Source organism: Colletotrichum gloeosporioides, assembly GCF_011800055.1.
Source record: "Colletotrichum gloeosporioides strain Lc1 chromosome Unknown consensus_67, whole genome shotgun sequence".
Lineage (NCBI taxonomy): Eukaryota > Fungi > Ascomycota > Sordariomycetes > Glomerellales > Glomerellaceae > Colletotrichum > Colletotrichum gloeosporioides.
The window spans coordinates 218,724-233,175 of NW_025544712.1; the positions used below are offsets into that span (position 1 = coordinate 218,724).

The 14,452-nt window shown below is 53.5% G+C and overlaps 3 protein-coding genes across 3 annotated transcripts; 2 read left to right on the forward strand and 1 right to left on the reverse strand.

Moving 5' to 3' along the window:
- Nucleotides 1-1,986: 1,986 nt before the first annotated feature.
- Nucleotides 1,987-3,911, forward strand: GCG54_00005461 (uncharacterized protein; the record flags this gene model as incomplete). Its single annotated transcript, XM_045405483.1, has 3 exons — nt 1,987-2,017; nt 2,131-3,545; nt 3,597-3,911. The coding sequence occupies 3 exons, from the start codon at nt 1,987-1,989 to the stop codon at nt 3,909-3,911; spliced, it is 1,761 nt and encodes a 586-aa protein (XP_045260464.1).
- Nucleotides 3,912-4,547: 636 nt separating this feature from the next.
- On the forward strand, nt 4,548-5,664 carry GCG54_00005462 (Protein HEAT-STRESS-ASSOCIATED 32; the record flags this gene model as incomplete). Its single annotated transcript, XM_045405484.1, has 3 exons — nt 4,548-4,855; nt 4,912-5,029; nt 5,089-5,664. Coding segments are annotated over 3 exons (1,002 nt in total), but the record flags the coding sequence as incomplete, so codon positions are not given.
- A 2,256-nt stretch (nt 5,665-7,920) lies between these two features.
- Nucleotides 7,921-10,313, reverse strand: GCG54_00005463 (UDP-glucose 6-dehydrogenase; the record flags this gene model as incomplete). Its single annotated transcript, XM_045405485.1, has 3 exons — nt 7,921-9,141; nt 9,324-9,772; nt 10,052-10,313. 3 exons carry the CDS (start codon nt 10,311-10,313, stop codon nt 7,921-7,923), a joined length of 1,932 nt encoding a protein of 643 aa, XP_045260466.1.
- Nucleotides 10,314-14,452: the final 4,139 nt, after the last annotated feature.

Sequence of the window (14,452 nt, forward strand, 5' to 3'; positions counted from 1 at the left end):
TGTGTTGGTCTTTTCCAGACAAATCAGTCTGCTTCTGGTGCACGCAGAAGTACTCAGCCCCACCATCATCGCCGGTGAAGCAGGCATGCATCACGTGCCTGCCAGCCGACGGACGGAACTTTACGACTTCGCTCATTTGGCGCGAGTGTCCCCTGTTGAGAATGTGGCGATCTGCCCGCCGAAAGTCAATACACTGATAGGTCCGAAAATATGAGTAACGATCTCTGAAAGTTTGGTGTTTCCCGCAATGCATTCGATGTGCATGTGATACTTCAGAAGCGTGAACTGGAATCCCGAGAGGAGCGCTGAAGATACTGAGCAGGTGTGCGTGGTCAACAAGCTTAATAAGGCCAGCAACACAGCCACGCAAGCAAAGTGGTCAAATGTCGAGATATGTGCCGCCAGGGCCGGACGAAAGAAAAGCCCGACATTCCGAATATAAAAGCTACGAAAATGAACCAACGCTGGCCGACAATGGAGTTGCGAAGCACACTAGATCAGCAACATTAAAGGAGAAATAGACAGGACTGGAGCTAGGGCACCAGCAGGAACCGGGGACAGACAGCAGTAGGAGTAATATCACGGTGCTCGACATCGAATTGAACATTCAACAAACAGTATCATGTTACCCAGGTTTCTATAACGGCTTCTAGAAAGGCCTCGGGTATGCTATGTCACTTGTACGTAAGTCTGACCCGTGCTTCGAAGACAACGCTCAACTCAACTCAAATTCAGACACGGAACGTCGTTTGCACTCAACGCGGGTCTCATGACATCAACCTACGCAGCCAATACAAGGAAATCGACTGCATCGGCAATTGCGTTTGCGGGCTAGGCTGATGGGGTGATAGCATGTCCTCGTGAGTAAGCATGGAAGGTTAAGAACAAGAATACTAATCAACTGACGAAGCCATAGAGTTCTTCTTGAAGAGCGAGGCCCCAACACAACATATGGCTTTCAGAATGTTGAGTAAGTGGCCTGCGCTTTTGGTCGACTCGCGCTCATCTGAAGGACTTAGTAATTTGCTACGCAATTGTGATTGCAGTGCCGATTTGCCAGATATCCTGGTACAATCGTGAAAACTCACGGCGTCAGAGAAGTGTTGAAGAACAGAACCTCAGTATCTTGCCTGGGTCAAGGACTGATTTTACGCATAAGACGAACTTAGAGCGATTAGAGACCTTTAGATATGCCATGTAGAGGCCCAGGGGCAATGGGCTGGTAGTACGCACAATCAATCATTCAATGCACGATGCCGTGTGGTGTTACACGATGTTTTCCCTGAGCGTTGCTATCCGTATTGACGGAGAATTCGATCGTTATTGGTTTGTTATAAACCATTATCCATCATCCTCTTCGGCGTCCTTACGGTGATTCCTCTCACTGGGCCTACCGCTTTCCCCAACGTCGTTGTTCTCTCGATGATATCTGGCTATTCGTCTGGTTACACATACTCCATTATCTGTCCGTAGTGATCAAAACTCATTGAAATTGTCTGTTCGCCCAGCACAGCACAGCACACGCCGCGATTGACATGACGACACATCTGTGAAGCTCACCCGAAGTCAAAGTAGCAAGATAAAACGAATAACGAACCGTTGACAGTCCGGCGTAGAGCGGGTTGTCCATCAAAGTTCTTTTAGACAACTATAGGCTCCCCGAGTGTCACAAGGACCGGCTACTCGCAGACATATCACCAAGGATGACCCCGCTGACTAGCCATATATGGGCATAAGAGGCATAGCGCGTACGGCGGCGGAGGTCATGGAGCTATTAATACCGGCCGTGTTCGCTCTCCGATTGATAGTCACACCTGATTTACTTTTTGGTGGCCGAAAACAAGTGAGGAGAAACAACAAGTTCCTTACAATTGACCAATGCCACAGAACACCGTTGCAAGCGTATCTTGAGGGCTATAGGCCATTAAATATCACCATAATTGTTATTTTCCATAGTCAGTGAACTGGTAGTCTCACTGCAAAACAATGACCATCGTGAGGAAAAGCCCGCGTGCCGGTAAGTTCTCTTGAAAGAAAGGTCCACCATCTTAGCTGACACCAGCGTAGTATGTTACACGTGTGAAACACGTAGGATTCGCTGCAGTAATGCAAATTCAACACCATACACAGAAGCAGACAAGCCTTCGACATGCTTCAATTGCGAACGGCTGGGATTTCAATGCCAATGGCGGGCACCAGAGCCTGGCGAGGATTATGATCCACCACCAAAACGAAGGCGGACGATTGGTCAACGTCGACAGGAATCGCAAGCCGCAGAGAACGGGCCTCTGTCCTCAGTTGATCCCTCGTCAGGTGCGACCGAAGCGAACAACGAGAACATTACACCAGTGTCTAAGCAACCGACACCGACAATCACACGAGATAGCCCCTTAGAGGATATTGATCATGCATCTCGTCAGTCTCCTGGCACACCGAATAGTCATCCCGCCGCTCCTGGGTTGGATCTCGGCTTCGAGACCGATTACTTCGGTTTTGATCTTGCAGGAGAGAACTTTGATGACTTCTTCCCTTTCCCAACTATCGGCAATCCTCTTCGGAGCTTGGCAAAATTGACGGGCGTTGACTCAGCTGTCGTTTGGCAGTTTGGGGCAGACAGTTCCAGTGCTCTTCTTGCTGAATTCTCTGTTCAGAGCCATGGCGACGTGTCAGACGTCGTCAACGACGACAACCGCCACTTGATTCAACATTATCTGGAGTCTATCAAGGGCTACTCCAAGATGGGCGACCGTGCGAAAGAGTCTAGCAATCTGTTCGTCTCGGTGCTTACGCAGTCGCTGACATTTCCGCCTCTTCTCTACGCTATTCTCGCCTTCTCGGCCTCCCATCTCTCCATCATTAACCCGGCGTATTGCGATGGGGCCTCCAGATTCAACCAGCTGGCCGAGGAAACCTTTTGTCAATACAGAAAGACTCATGCAAAAGAGATTTCAAGTCTTCTCTCGGCCCTCTTCATCCGGATCAAACAGCTTCATATCATGGGTGGTAGTATCGACGCTCTCTTCGATCTCATGACGGAGGTTGCCGAAATCGTATCGACCAAAGAATGTGAAAGGGCGCTAGCTGACCCAAACAGTCTCGTCCGAAGAATAGTCCTTCGTCTCGCTCTTCTAGACGCGCGGGGCACATGCTTCAGATTGGGACGTGGTAAGCTTGTGCGAGCTCTCGAGAGAATACCTGCTCTGTCGTTCATTTTCGCCTTCAACACCTCCATCGTCTCTACTCCGTCTTATAGCCTACTTCGAGCAGACATTCTCTGTCACAAAATTGGCGAGATTGATGCTAGACTCCACGACCAACTCGAGGCAGAGTTCGCCAGTAGCGGGCCTGTAAGAACTGCGGAGATCAAGTTACTGTATGAGAGCATTCGCAGGGAGCTTAAACCCTGCGATCGTGATAGGCCTCAGTCGACGGGAGCCCAGGCTTCTGACATCATAACGAATAAGGTTCTTGGTCCAGCCGAGTATAACTATCACATAATTTCATCGGCTCTGCACTCGGCCATTTTATACCTCTCACAAGTCTACGTAAGTCAACTCTTATATTACCTTGAATGAGTCCGTTCTCACGCGGTGCAGCCGATGCCAATCTTTGACGCGAACCAATCAATATCCAAAATCCTCCGGCATCAACTCAGGATCCAACACGACCCATCGCGAGCCAACTCACAGCCATCCATCCTGCCTTCATCGATGTTCTTGGCCGGCTTGTCTACCACGGACTGTATACATCGTGACTGGGTTATTAAAACGTTGCGGGAGGCAGAACCTTGGGGTGTTTACATCAAGAAGATTAGATTGCTCCTGGAGGCAATTCACACCATGCAAGCTGGAGGAAAGACGGTTGATATTTGTGACGCCATGGACCAGGTCACCGGTAGGTTCTTGATGTAATTCATGTTTAGATTAAGGTGTGTAAAGAACAAATTCAACCTTGGCAAAGAATCCTACATATCAACAGGCAGGTCCAGTCTTAACGGTAACCAACAGGTGACTTCTTGTTGGTCGTGAAACTGTTTCTGCATATCGAGACGGCCTCAATACCTATTGAGAATGGACGCTTGTCACACAAAGGTCGGCTCTATTCGCAATCTGGGAGGTGTTCGGTACATATATGGCGGAGTTGCCAACCTGAAAGTCGTTCATATTCCGCGGTGAAATAATGTTGAAGAGTGCTAATAATCCCGACGCCGCCTCCAACTTTCATTCAATCGCGAGACCACTATGGACCCTGGGCAGTTGAGAAGTCATTTTAGTGTCAAGTTAGCCATCCAGCTCGCATCATCTCCCCCATCACTTACGTACAACATCTCGGTCACCGAGCGGTGTTCGATGATATGTGGTTCTCATGTGACACATCGAATGCGAAGAATGTGATGTCATGTCGACCTCAGATCTACGTGTCCCCGAGAAGACAGTTACTTAAGACAGCACTCGTAAGATGGCTGAACAGGCAAAAACAAAGACCTTAACCTATGGTTAAAACACCGGAAAATCTAATAGCAAGCGAATTATTGAAATACCCCATAGCCCCAAACCTCGATCATGGCCTCCGGCGTTGCATCCCGATTAGCCAGCCGATCGGCTCTCCGACCGGCCGCATCCGCTCTCCGCGCGGCATTAGCCTCCGCCCCGCTTACCCGGTCTTTCACGGCATCGACTCCGGCAGCCTCCACAGCCGCCGCGCGACCAAAGGTGATGCTTGAAGATGACAACGGCTATGGCTTCATCCGGCACAACCCGCGGGACCCCAAGCCTCGCACCAAGTCGGTGACAGAAATTCGAGGTCCTTACTACTCGGTCATGGGCAAGCGGTACCTTGAAGATGTTTTCGAGACGTGAGCGCACCCCCGATTTACCTAGTGAAATTCCTGTATCTCACACTCGCTTCCAGGATGGGTCACTACGTGGACGGCCTCAAATTCGCCGGTGGCTCCTTCTCCCTATTTCCAGAAGACAAACTCAAGGAACTCATCGATCTCGCTCACCAACATGACGTCTATGTCTCTACGGTGCGCACAACCTTCCTTCTCCCTAAATTCGCCAAACGAGTTGACCTAACAAATCCTAGGGCGGTTGGATCGAGCACGTCTTAACCCAATCCGCCCCCCTCTCCGCCGTCGACCGCTACCTCGAAACCTGCAAACGCCTCGGCTTCGACGTCATCGAGCTCTCCACCGGCTTCCTCTCCCTCCCGCCCTCCGACTGGGTGCGCCTCGTCGAGCGCGTGCAGTCCTTCAACCTCACCCCCAAGCCCGAGATCGGGATTCAGTTCGGCGCCGGCGGCGACACCGCCGCCGCGGATCTGCAAAGCATGGGCAGCCAGTCCGACCCGACCAAGGTCGTCGACCTCGGCAAGCGCTTCATCGACATGGGCGTCGAGCGCATCATGATCGAGAGCGAGGGCATCACGGAGAACGTCGCATCCTGGCGGACGGACGTGATCCAGAAGATCCTGCGGGACCTGCCGATGGAGAAGGTCATGTTCGAGGCGGCGGACCCGGCGGTGTTCAACTGGTATGTGAGGGAGTTTGGGGTTGATGTGAATCTGTTCGTGGACCACTCGCAGATTGTGCAGTTGAGCGGGTTGAGGGCTGGGATTTGGGGGATGGCGGATACGTTTGGGAAGATTACTACTTTCCGGTGAACGAAATCCAGTCTTGAAGGTTTCTCAAATACTCTGCCATGGTAAACAAGTTTCATGGTGAGAGATTTCACAGCAGCATTCTCCGATGATACTGCCGTAGACGTTTAATCAAGCGTATTTTGGCGCTACTTAAGGCTGCCTGAAAGCTTGCTGCCAGTCGAAGGTACTACCTCAGATTCGGCTCACCATAATCCGAATGATGCGAGCCGCTCGCGACCGCTCATGCACTTGACATTTGAAAACGAAGCTGAGGCAATAAAGCCGTTCAAAATGTTGAACTCGTAGACGGCAAAAACGAGCCGTCCACCCATCGTGTGCGCATATAGAGACCAATGAGTCCACGCGGCCGTCGACTGGTGATAGTTTCAACCCCCAAAATGCCCCGCCTTGCACTCCTCCACCTGAGATTCCTGTCATACAAAGTTGGCGCTCAAAATTAATATTAATGTGTGCAATAAGCATACGCGTTCTTGCTCATCAACTCCCATCCGGCACTCCTCTCCCGAGCCCGGCGCGGTATCGCTAACCATACCCAAAGGCCTCGTCATCACGCCTCCCCTCCCGTTCCGTGTTATCCGGCGCCTCACCCGACCACTCGGCCCCGAACGCCGCCTTCCACCCATACGTCAACCGGCCAGGCTCCCACAAAGCGCACCCCGGTCCCGACTCGGCCAACTCCAAACCCCCTTTTCTTCCCCTTCTCCATCATTCCAGACGCGCATCGCACAGGAATCTAGACCTGTTCCTTTTCTCCAACCGGGTCCCAGCGGAGCCTCCCTCCTCGCTCCAAACAACCCACACCTCGGCATATCACGATCTCATCTGCACATCCTTCAACTGCAATACAACAGAAACAATCCCTCAGGGTCTCACAATCGTTCGAGACGGTGGATTTCCGTTACATACAAACCCTTTCCAGTGGCGCCGCTCCCCGTGGGACAAGTCCAGAACGGAGCCAAAAGGACCTTCGCTCAGGGGCCAAAATCAGGCCAAGCTTTTTCGGTCAGCCAATGTACTTGGCGCACTTGTCCTGGGGGGGGACAAGAAAGAAAAGTCGCGACATCAGGCACAATGACGTAGCGACCAGATGAACAACAGAGAAAATGTAGATAAAACGCAAAAAAAAAGGCCCAGATAGGACCACAAACATGGCACTACGGGCCACCAATCCGACCCAGTATCTCGCGACTGAATCATGCCCGCCAATGGGAACCCGTCGGAGCATCTAACCGGAGTAGACTGTAACCACCGCGCAAATTGAAATCGAAATGAGCCGCCGTTTTACTACCACTACACCAAAGAAATCTAATCAATCACAGACAGCCGTCCACATTGAAACAAACCCCCCAAAAAGATCATCATCATCATCCAACCCTCAATCCTCCCAATTCGCCCCCAAACCCATCTTCCACCCCCTTCGAGTGAAGAAAAGAACATTCTTCTAGGAATCCAATCCCCTAAAATCCCGCGTATTGCTGGCTTCTCCTCCCACCAGAGTGGAACCCCCGGACCACTGTTGCGAAATTGTCACACCCGAGTTTATTCAAATAGAGTTGGGTAACGTCCCCACCCTCATCCAACTTCAGATAAATTACCAGACCTTGGCCACCGCAACAGGGGACCGTCCGTTTGTCAAAAGCCCGCACAGTCTGCGACGGGGGCGTGACGCGCAATCGCCCCGTGGCAGGCCAGAGTGGATTCGCTTGTGGCTCGGCGAGAGAATTGCCGACAGGAGATCCTCGTCGAGCTGGCTCGGTGGTTGCTGACTGAGCTGTGGTGACGGATAGAAAGAAACATGTTTCTACGGCTCATCAAGCTTGGTTGGTGATGGCTTCCAGTTCGTTAGTGGTCACAATCATTCCTCATCACCATTAAAAGTCCGGGTAAAAATATTTAGAACATGTAGGTTGGGTATATTGATCCCACTATCAGCGAAAGCTTTCTTGCTCTACCTCTCGGCAGCTTTTGTGTAAAGGCCAGAATTACAAAGGTGGCTAGACCCAAAATGTTTCTCCAGCGTGGGGAAGTGAAAGCGAATGGTCTAAGGAATCCAAAAGTCGGTTCCCTAGACATGAAGAAATAATAATGTACGCCGCCCATTGCCCGTTGCCCTGTCCTGAACGCCTTACTGTGCAGCATAGTACTCATTTATGTACGTGCGGCCGTGAATGCTTGTAAACATGCAAAGCATCTCCCATGTCGCTCCCGACTCCGTTTCTCTCGATCTGTATGCAGTGACTCAACTCGAGCTAGAACTCAGATGACGAGTCCCTTGCCGATGCCCTGTACCGTGAAGCCCAGCTTCTCAAGCTCGGGTCCGGAGACGACGTTACGTCCGTCAAGCACAAGGCGGGGGCGCTTCATGACAGAGGCGGTCCACTCCCAGTCGATGGGGTCGCCGAGGTCTTCGCTCGCGGCGTCGAAGTTGCAGCCCTTGCAGTTTTCGGGGCAGGCGTTCTCGGGCTTCATACGCTTGAGGGGGTCGACGGGGGTGTGCGAGGCCCCGCGAGAGACGAACTTCTCAAGCTCGACAACGTCCATCTCAGACAAGGGCGCCTCCTTGATGAAGGTAGCAGCCTCCTCCTTGGAAGCCTCGTTGCTGCTCCACATGGAAGAGCGGCGAGCAGAAGCCTGAGCCTTCTTGGGGTAGCGGAAGTGATACCAAGGGGTCAGAATGCACATGGCACTGGAGCCGTGGACAGTCTCGCGCCACGTGGAACGGACCTTGACGCGATCCAGAACGCGCTGGTCCTTGATAGAGTGGCGAACTTCATCCATGACCTCGACGGGATCACAACCGGGGTCGAAGATGGCGATCTCACTGGGCATCTCGTGGGCGAGCTCCGCAATGATGTGGACAGCAATGCTGTTGCGGGTGTCGTTGGTGTTCTCCTTGAAAGCGAAGCCAAGAATGGCGACCTTTTTGCCGCGGAGGTTGCCGTTCAGAGCCCGGTGGACCTTTTGAGCGAAGCGCTCACGCTGGTACTTGTTGATATCAAGAACGCCCATCCAGTAGTCGGCGACAGTGTCCAAGTGGAGGGTGCGAGCCATGTAGGTCAAGTTGAGGATATCCTTCTCAAAGCAAGAACCACCAAAACCAACACCAGCGTGGAGGAACTTCTTGCCCAAGCGAGAGTCAGCGCCAATACCCTGGCTGATCTCCGAGACGTCGGCACCAAGCTCTTCGCAGAGGGCGCTGATGCTGTTGATGCTGCTGATACGCTGAGCCAGCATGGCGTTGGCAACCAGCTTGGTAAGCTCGCTGGACCAGGTGTTCACGGTGAGAATCTTGGACTCGGGAACCCAGGAAGCGTAGACGCCCTTCAGAGCGTTGGCAGCACGAATGCCAGCGGGAGTCGTAGAGCTGCCGATGAGCATGCGGTCGGGGTGCATAAGGTCGCGAACGGCCGTTCCCTCGGCAAGGAACTCCGGGTTGGAGACAATCTCGAATTCAGCATCGGGCTGGTATTGGGCCATCTGTTCCGGAGTTAGTCACTGCCCCAAACTTTGCTGCATCGTGCTCCCTTGCGGCTCTGTCCCGAGAACCCGGATTGTGGGGGGAAATCCGAATGCTGTGCCGCAAGGGGCTGACTGGAGCCCATCACGATCGCACGTGGGAAAAGCAACTTGCTCATGTCATCGCCAGTGTCAAAACTTACAATCTCCTTGATCATGCGGGCAGTTCCCGTAGGAACAGTGCTCTTCTCGACAATAACGGCGCCGGGTCTAGCGTACTTGGCCACAGTCTCGCTGGCGCCCTCGAGAGCGCTCAGATCGGCGGTGTAGCCAGCTCCGAGACCGTAGGTCTTGGTGGGCGTGTTGACGCAAATGAGGACAATGTCGGCCTCACCAATGCAGCGCTGAACGTCGGTGGTGAAAACAAGGTTGGGCTTGCGGGAGCCGAGCTTGAGGGACTTGCCAATGGCAGGGAGGAAGGCGGTCGTTTCGTTGGTGCCATCGCGGGCAATGCGAACAATCTTCGGGAGGCCGGCCTCGTGGATGGGAAGGTGAGGAGAGTTCCACGCAGCAATGCGGTCGGAGTTGAGGTCGACAACGTTGACAGTCAGGTCGGGGTTGTGGAGAGCTACCAGAGCAGCAGTTGGGCCACCTGCGAATGTGGTTAGCTCGATCTTGACTCAGTCGAATACGAGTTGTCGATTTGACGACATCGGAGCGGCTGCGTCTGTAAGTCGCTGGCGCGGCTGCTCGCGGCTCAGACTCGTAGAGTTCATGATGATGACTACGGCCACTGGGGATGTGCTGTAGATGCAGAGCAGTCCTCGTTGTGCAAGGACCTAGCGTAGCCAGGATGAAGGGTCGACGAGAGTCATGTTAGGGCAAAAGAAAGGAGAGTGAAGCTGACAGCTGCCACCCGTGCGTTACTTACCAACGAAACCAGCACCAACGAAGCAGATGTTCTTGACGTCCATGGGAGGAAGAGGCTGGAGGTCGGCAGAGCTCGTCGTTGCGTTCTTCAGCTCAGGGCTGCGAGGTCTGGAGGCGGGGGGAGAAGAGTTGGGAGTGCCGGTGCCCGAGCCGGCATCAGAGTGGCCCGGGGTGCCGTCGGCGGGTGATTGGGAAACCATGCTGCCGATGGTTGAAGACGAATCTGCGGTAACGAGGCCTGCGCGCGCAAAGCTGGCAGCCATCGATTAACTAGCTCTGCTGGACAGAGCCGTCGGCGAATGCAGTGGGCAAACGGGTTGTGTTTCCCGAATGGCTGATGGTAACGACTGGCGTTGTGTGCGAGACGAGGCGGCGGTGGTGTGTTGTTGATTTTGTGTTTCCAAAGAGGAAACCGATGGATTAGAGAGGCTTTTGTGTAGACGTCGATGTTGTTTGGGACTGGAAAGCCAGGTGTGCGGGCGGATATTCCGGTCTAAGTGAAACGAGCGGAATGATGATTGACGTTGGGAGACTGTGCTGTCTATTTGAGGCGGCGAGAGTGGCCTTTTTGAGTGTGGAGAGCTGGTGCTGGGGATTGATGAGTCCTGCGGACCAGGTGTGTTGCGGACAGGAGGAGAAACCGGTCTGATCTGAATCCCTGGTCGATGCCTGAGAGGGGAGGGGGGTTCAGGAAGAGAGAGAAAAAAGCGAGACGGGTTTCTGAAAAGTCGAGGAGCTGATTTCCCTTGCTTGGCTTGGCAATCGATCTTTGCTTCCTTTTTAAAGTGGCTTCTCAGACGGGGTCTCTCGCTCTGGTGAATTGAGGGACGTGAGTGACGGCCGGAGCAAATTCACTGGACTGGGCGGGAATCGGGAGAGTGGGTGCGGCGGGTATTGTACGTATTGGCGTATGTAGACGTAAGACGCGGTACAGCCAATGTAGTAGACGTGGGAGCGAAAGTGGGATTGAACAGTGACACTAACGCTCAAACCGGGTTCACATGGAGGTGGCGCCCGTTGTAAGAGGTTGTTGATGCTGATCTGGATCTGGAGCTGGAGGTAGCGAGCGATGCGGCCGGAGAGGTGAGATCAGTGTCTTGCGCGCCCGTGGTGAATTCGAAGGGAAGGGCGGGATGTCCGGGTTTAAAGTGTTGTTGATTGATGCGCCTGAAGGGTAGGCAAAAAAAGAAGAACAGTTCAGGAGGGATGCGTGGAGCGAGCGGCAGGTTTATTGAACCCGGGGAACCTTTCAATCTCCAACGAAGGTGACGGAGTAGCAGCAAAAGCAGCAAGCAGGTGGACGACGTCTAGACGAATACACGCGGGTAACAGCAAGCAACGAAGCGGGCTGAGAGTAGGGGAGGGCGGGCAAGGCCACAGGGGCTCTTTCTTGATATATCCTCAAGGTCTTGGCTCTTCTTATTTTTGCCTGCGTCCCTCCTTCTCGACGGTGCACTCGGCGCTTTGCAGAGTGTACCTACCGTATTGCCGTAGTACTACGAATAGTACGCAGTAAAGTACTCTGTAGGAGAGTAAGTACCTTATTCAGTGTACGGAGCAGATACTGTGGGTTGCGGGCCTGGGACCGCTGAATTGGACGGTGGGAAAGGAGACGGGGGGGGCGGGATGGGATGGTTCAGGATGGGATGGGCAGTGGACAGGATGGGACGGGGAACGCAAGTGGATTAGATGGGCGGGTGAGAATGAGGGCGCATGGCATGGAGAGAGAAGGAGATAGGCATAGCCATGGACATCAGATCCTTGTTCGACGAAGCAGGAGGGGAGGAGCAATTCGCATCCCATCCCCAGTGATCCCAGAGACCAGACAGACTAGTTAGCCACAGAGATTCGATCATTGGAAAGAGGGAACCAGGACAGGGGAGAGGGAACGGCCGGGGGGTGGTGGCCAGGAACTGAGGACTGGGACTGGGACTGGGACTGGGTCCGGGTTGATGGGCTTTTCCACTCCCAGAATAGTGAAAGTCATATGGGCAGTCATTCAATGTGAGGTGAGGTACCTTACGGATACTCCATGCATCCATACAGCTTGCAACTGCTGCGTGGCAGTGACTGACTGACGGTGACGGCGACTCCTGATGACTGAGGAAGGCCCGCCTTCAATGCCTTGCCTTGCCTGCCTTATGTTGATAACAGACTCAAGGAAGCAGTACGGAGATACACGAAGGTGAGATGTTCTTACCCAGACATGATACTAGGTATGGAACAATCAGGCAGGTACTTGGCCATGTGGAAGAAAGCTGCAACAGGAGCAAAAGAAAGAAACAAAAGGGCAACTGCAACGAAGTACGTATCTCGGGAAGAAAAAGACGAAATGCAAGAGCAGCCGCCTCGGTGATTTGCGATGTGCGCACCTTTCGCCTTGGAGACTCTTGGCCTTATCGCACGGCAACGTTTCCACCGCCCGAAGCTTGGCACTCGGTACGGCAGCCGTGTCGAACCCAGCACACCTTCTTTTTCTTTGCCTTGCATCAGTAGCAGCACGGAAGGACGAATTGTCAAAAATAAAAAAGAATGAGCCCAGGGATGACAGCCGATAGGCACGCATGCATGTACTGCAGCTGGATATCAAAGTACATACCTTGCGGCTGTCATCTATCGTCAGGTACAGACACCAGGCGACAATATCGTACGCTGTGGCCACTGGGCAGGGCAGGGCAGCAGGAAAAAAAAGAACACACACGCGGGGGGCTCCGGATGGCTGCGGCTCCTGCGACGATGGCGGGATGCCCCGGACACTTGCAGCATCACGTACAATGAGGATGGCGTGGAAGGGAGGAGTTGCGTGTCCTCCGTTTTGAAGTCGAGGGGCTCAGGGCCTGAGTGTAGGACGAACGACGGGAAGAGCTTGGTCCGGTCCCTGAAGGCGAGCTTGGCTTTTGGGGGTCTGGCGATGATCATTCTGTGCTGCTGGCAAAGGGGTGGAACGCCTCGTTGCATCTGCCGGTAATACTGGTTTGGCCCTACAGAGTACTACTGCCTTTTCATCATCATCATCATGAAGTTGCATGCTGCTGCAGATGGATGCAAAAGGCTGGTTCGATACCACCGACTGACTATCGAAGGCGTCAAACCTGCGGTGTAAATCTGGCCCCAAACGTGCAGCTAATTGACTAATGACAAGACTTCCATTACGCGGTCCCATGCTTCCAAAATGTAAAAGAAAATGCAGCCAGAATTCAAAACGGACCGGCGGGACGGCAGCAGCAGCACTCCAACTGCTACAAGTCTGCAAGTACCTTACCCTGCGCTCACATTACACGACATGTTCCTCCCGCTGGGCTCCAGTTTCCCCAAATTCGCAGTGGCTCCAGCAGTCCCAGCCGTGATATTGCCTTCTCTCTTGGTGCCCCGTCCATTGTTGGGGGGCCATGGCAGGGTACATGTCTCCATCAGCCGTCACCGGTGCCGGAGCATGTACCACCGCACAACATTGGAGACTTGGAGATTGGGGATTGGGGCATTCTACAGGGACAGAGCACAGTGCCTGCCAAACTAAGCTCAAGCTCAGCAGGAAGCGTGGAATTTAGCGGCAGTTACGGATACACTACTCCTGTAAGAAGACTGCTGCAACATGCTGCTGGGGACACACAATAACACGGCGTGTTCAATGTTGTACTGGTTTCTGTACGTGTACTTAGGCTCTGCATGTACGTATCCTCGGTACCGTCGTCGGCCTCTCGTCGCTACCGCTGCCGCGTCCCAGCAAGCAATCACCAAATTGGCGCTAGCAAGGCAGCGTCAGCATGGCAGGCCTGGCAGCAAGGGGTCTTGTTCTGTCTTAGCCGGCCCGCCTCTGCTATCTGGCCTTCTGTGACATCATCCGAGAGGGTTCTCGACTTCCTCAGCGAAATGTCTCTGCATCAGAAGACCTCTGCGAGACAGCGCTTATTCTTAAAGCCGCCGCAGAGGCAAGGGCCTGTATGTTCCAGCGGTGCATTGGTGCCCGAGCTGCTGCTGCTGCAGGAGAAGGAGCATATCAGAAGAAACTAGAGAGGCAAGGGGAAAGAAGGAACGGAACATGAGCAGGAGAAGGTGTGAGACACGCTGATCCGGAGCCAAGTCCACAAGCTTAAACCGCCTCCGACAAGCTCACCTGCCATGTCTTGTCAACGCCAATGTTAAGTCAGTGTCAGTTGAGGAAGGCAGGTTGATACCAACATGAACTTTCCCAAACCCAGACTGGTCGGCTATCACGTCTATTGACTTTATCCGTCTCGCTCAGGAAGTGCCACTGCTCATCACTCCACCATCGCAACCTAACGACTGGTTCTCTGCGAGTCCGCATGGCTAATACCAATACCAACCGACCCGACCAGACCCCACCGCCGCCGGAAGCTGTCCATTGTATGCGCTGGTCGGTAATCGTGTGGTCCCGGGTCCC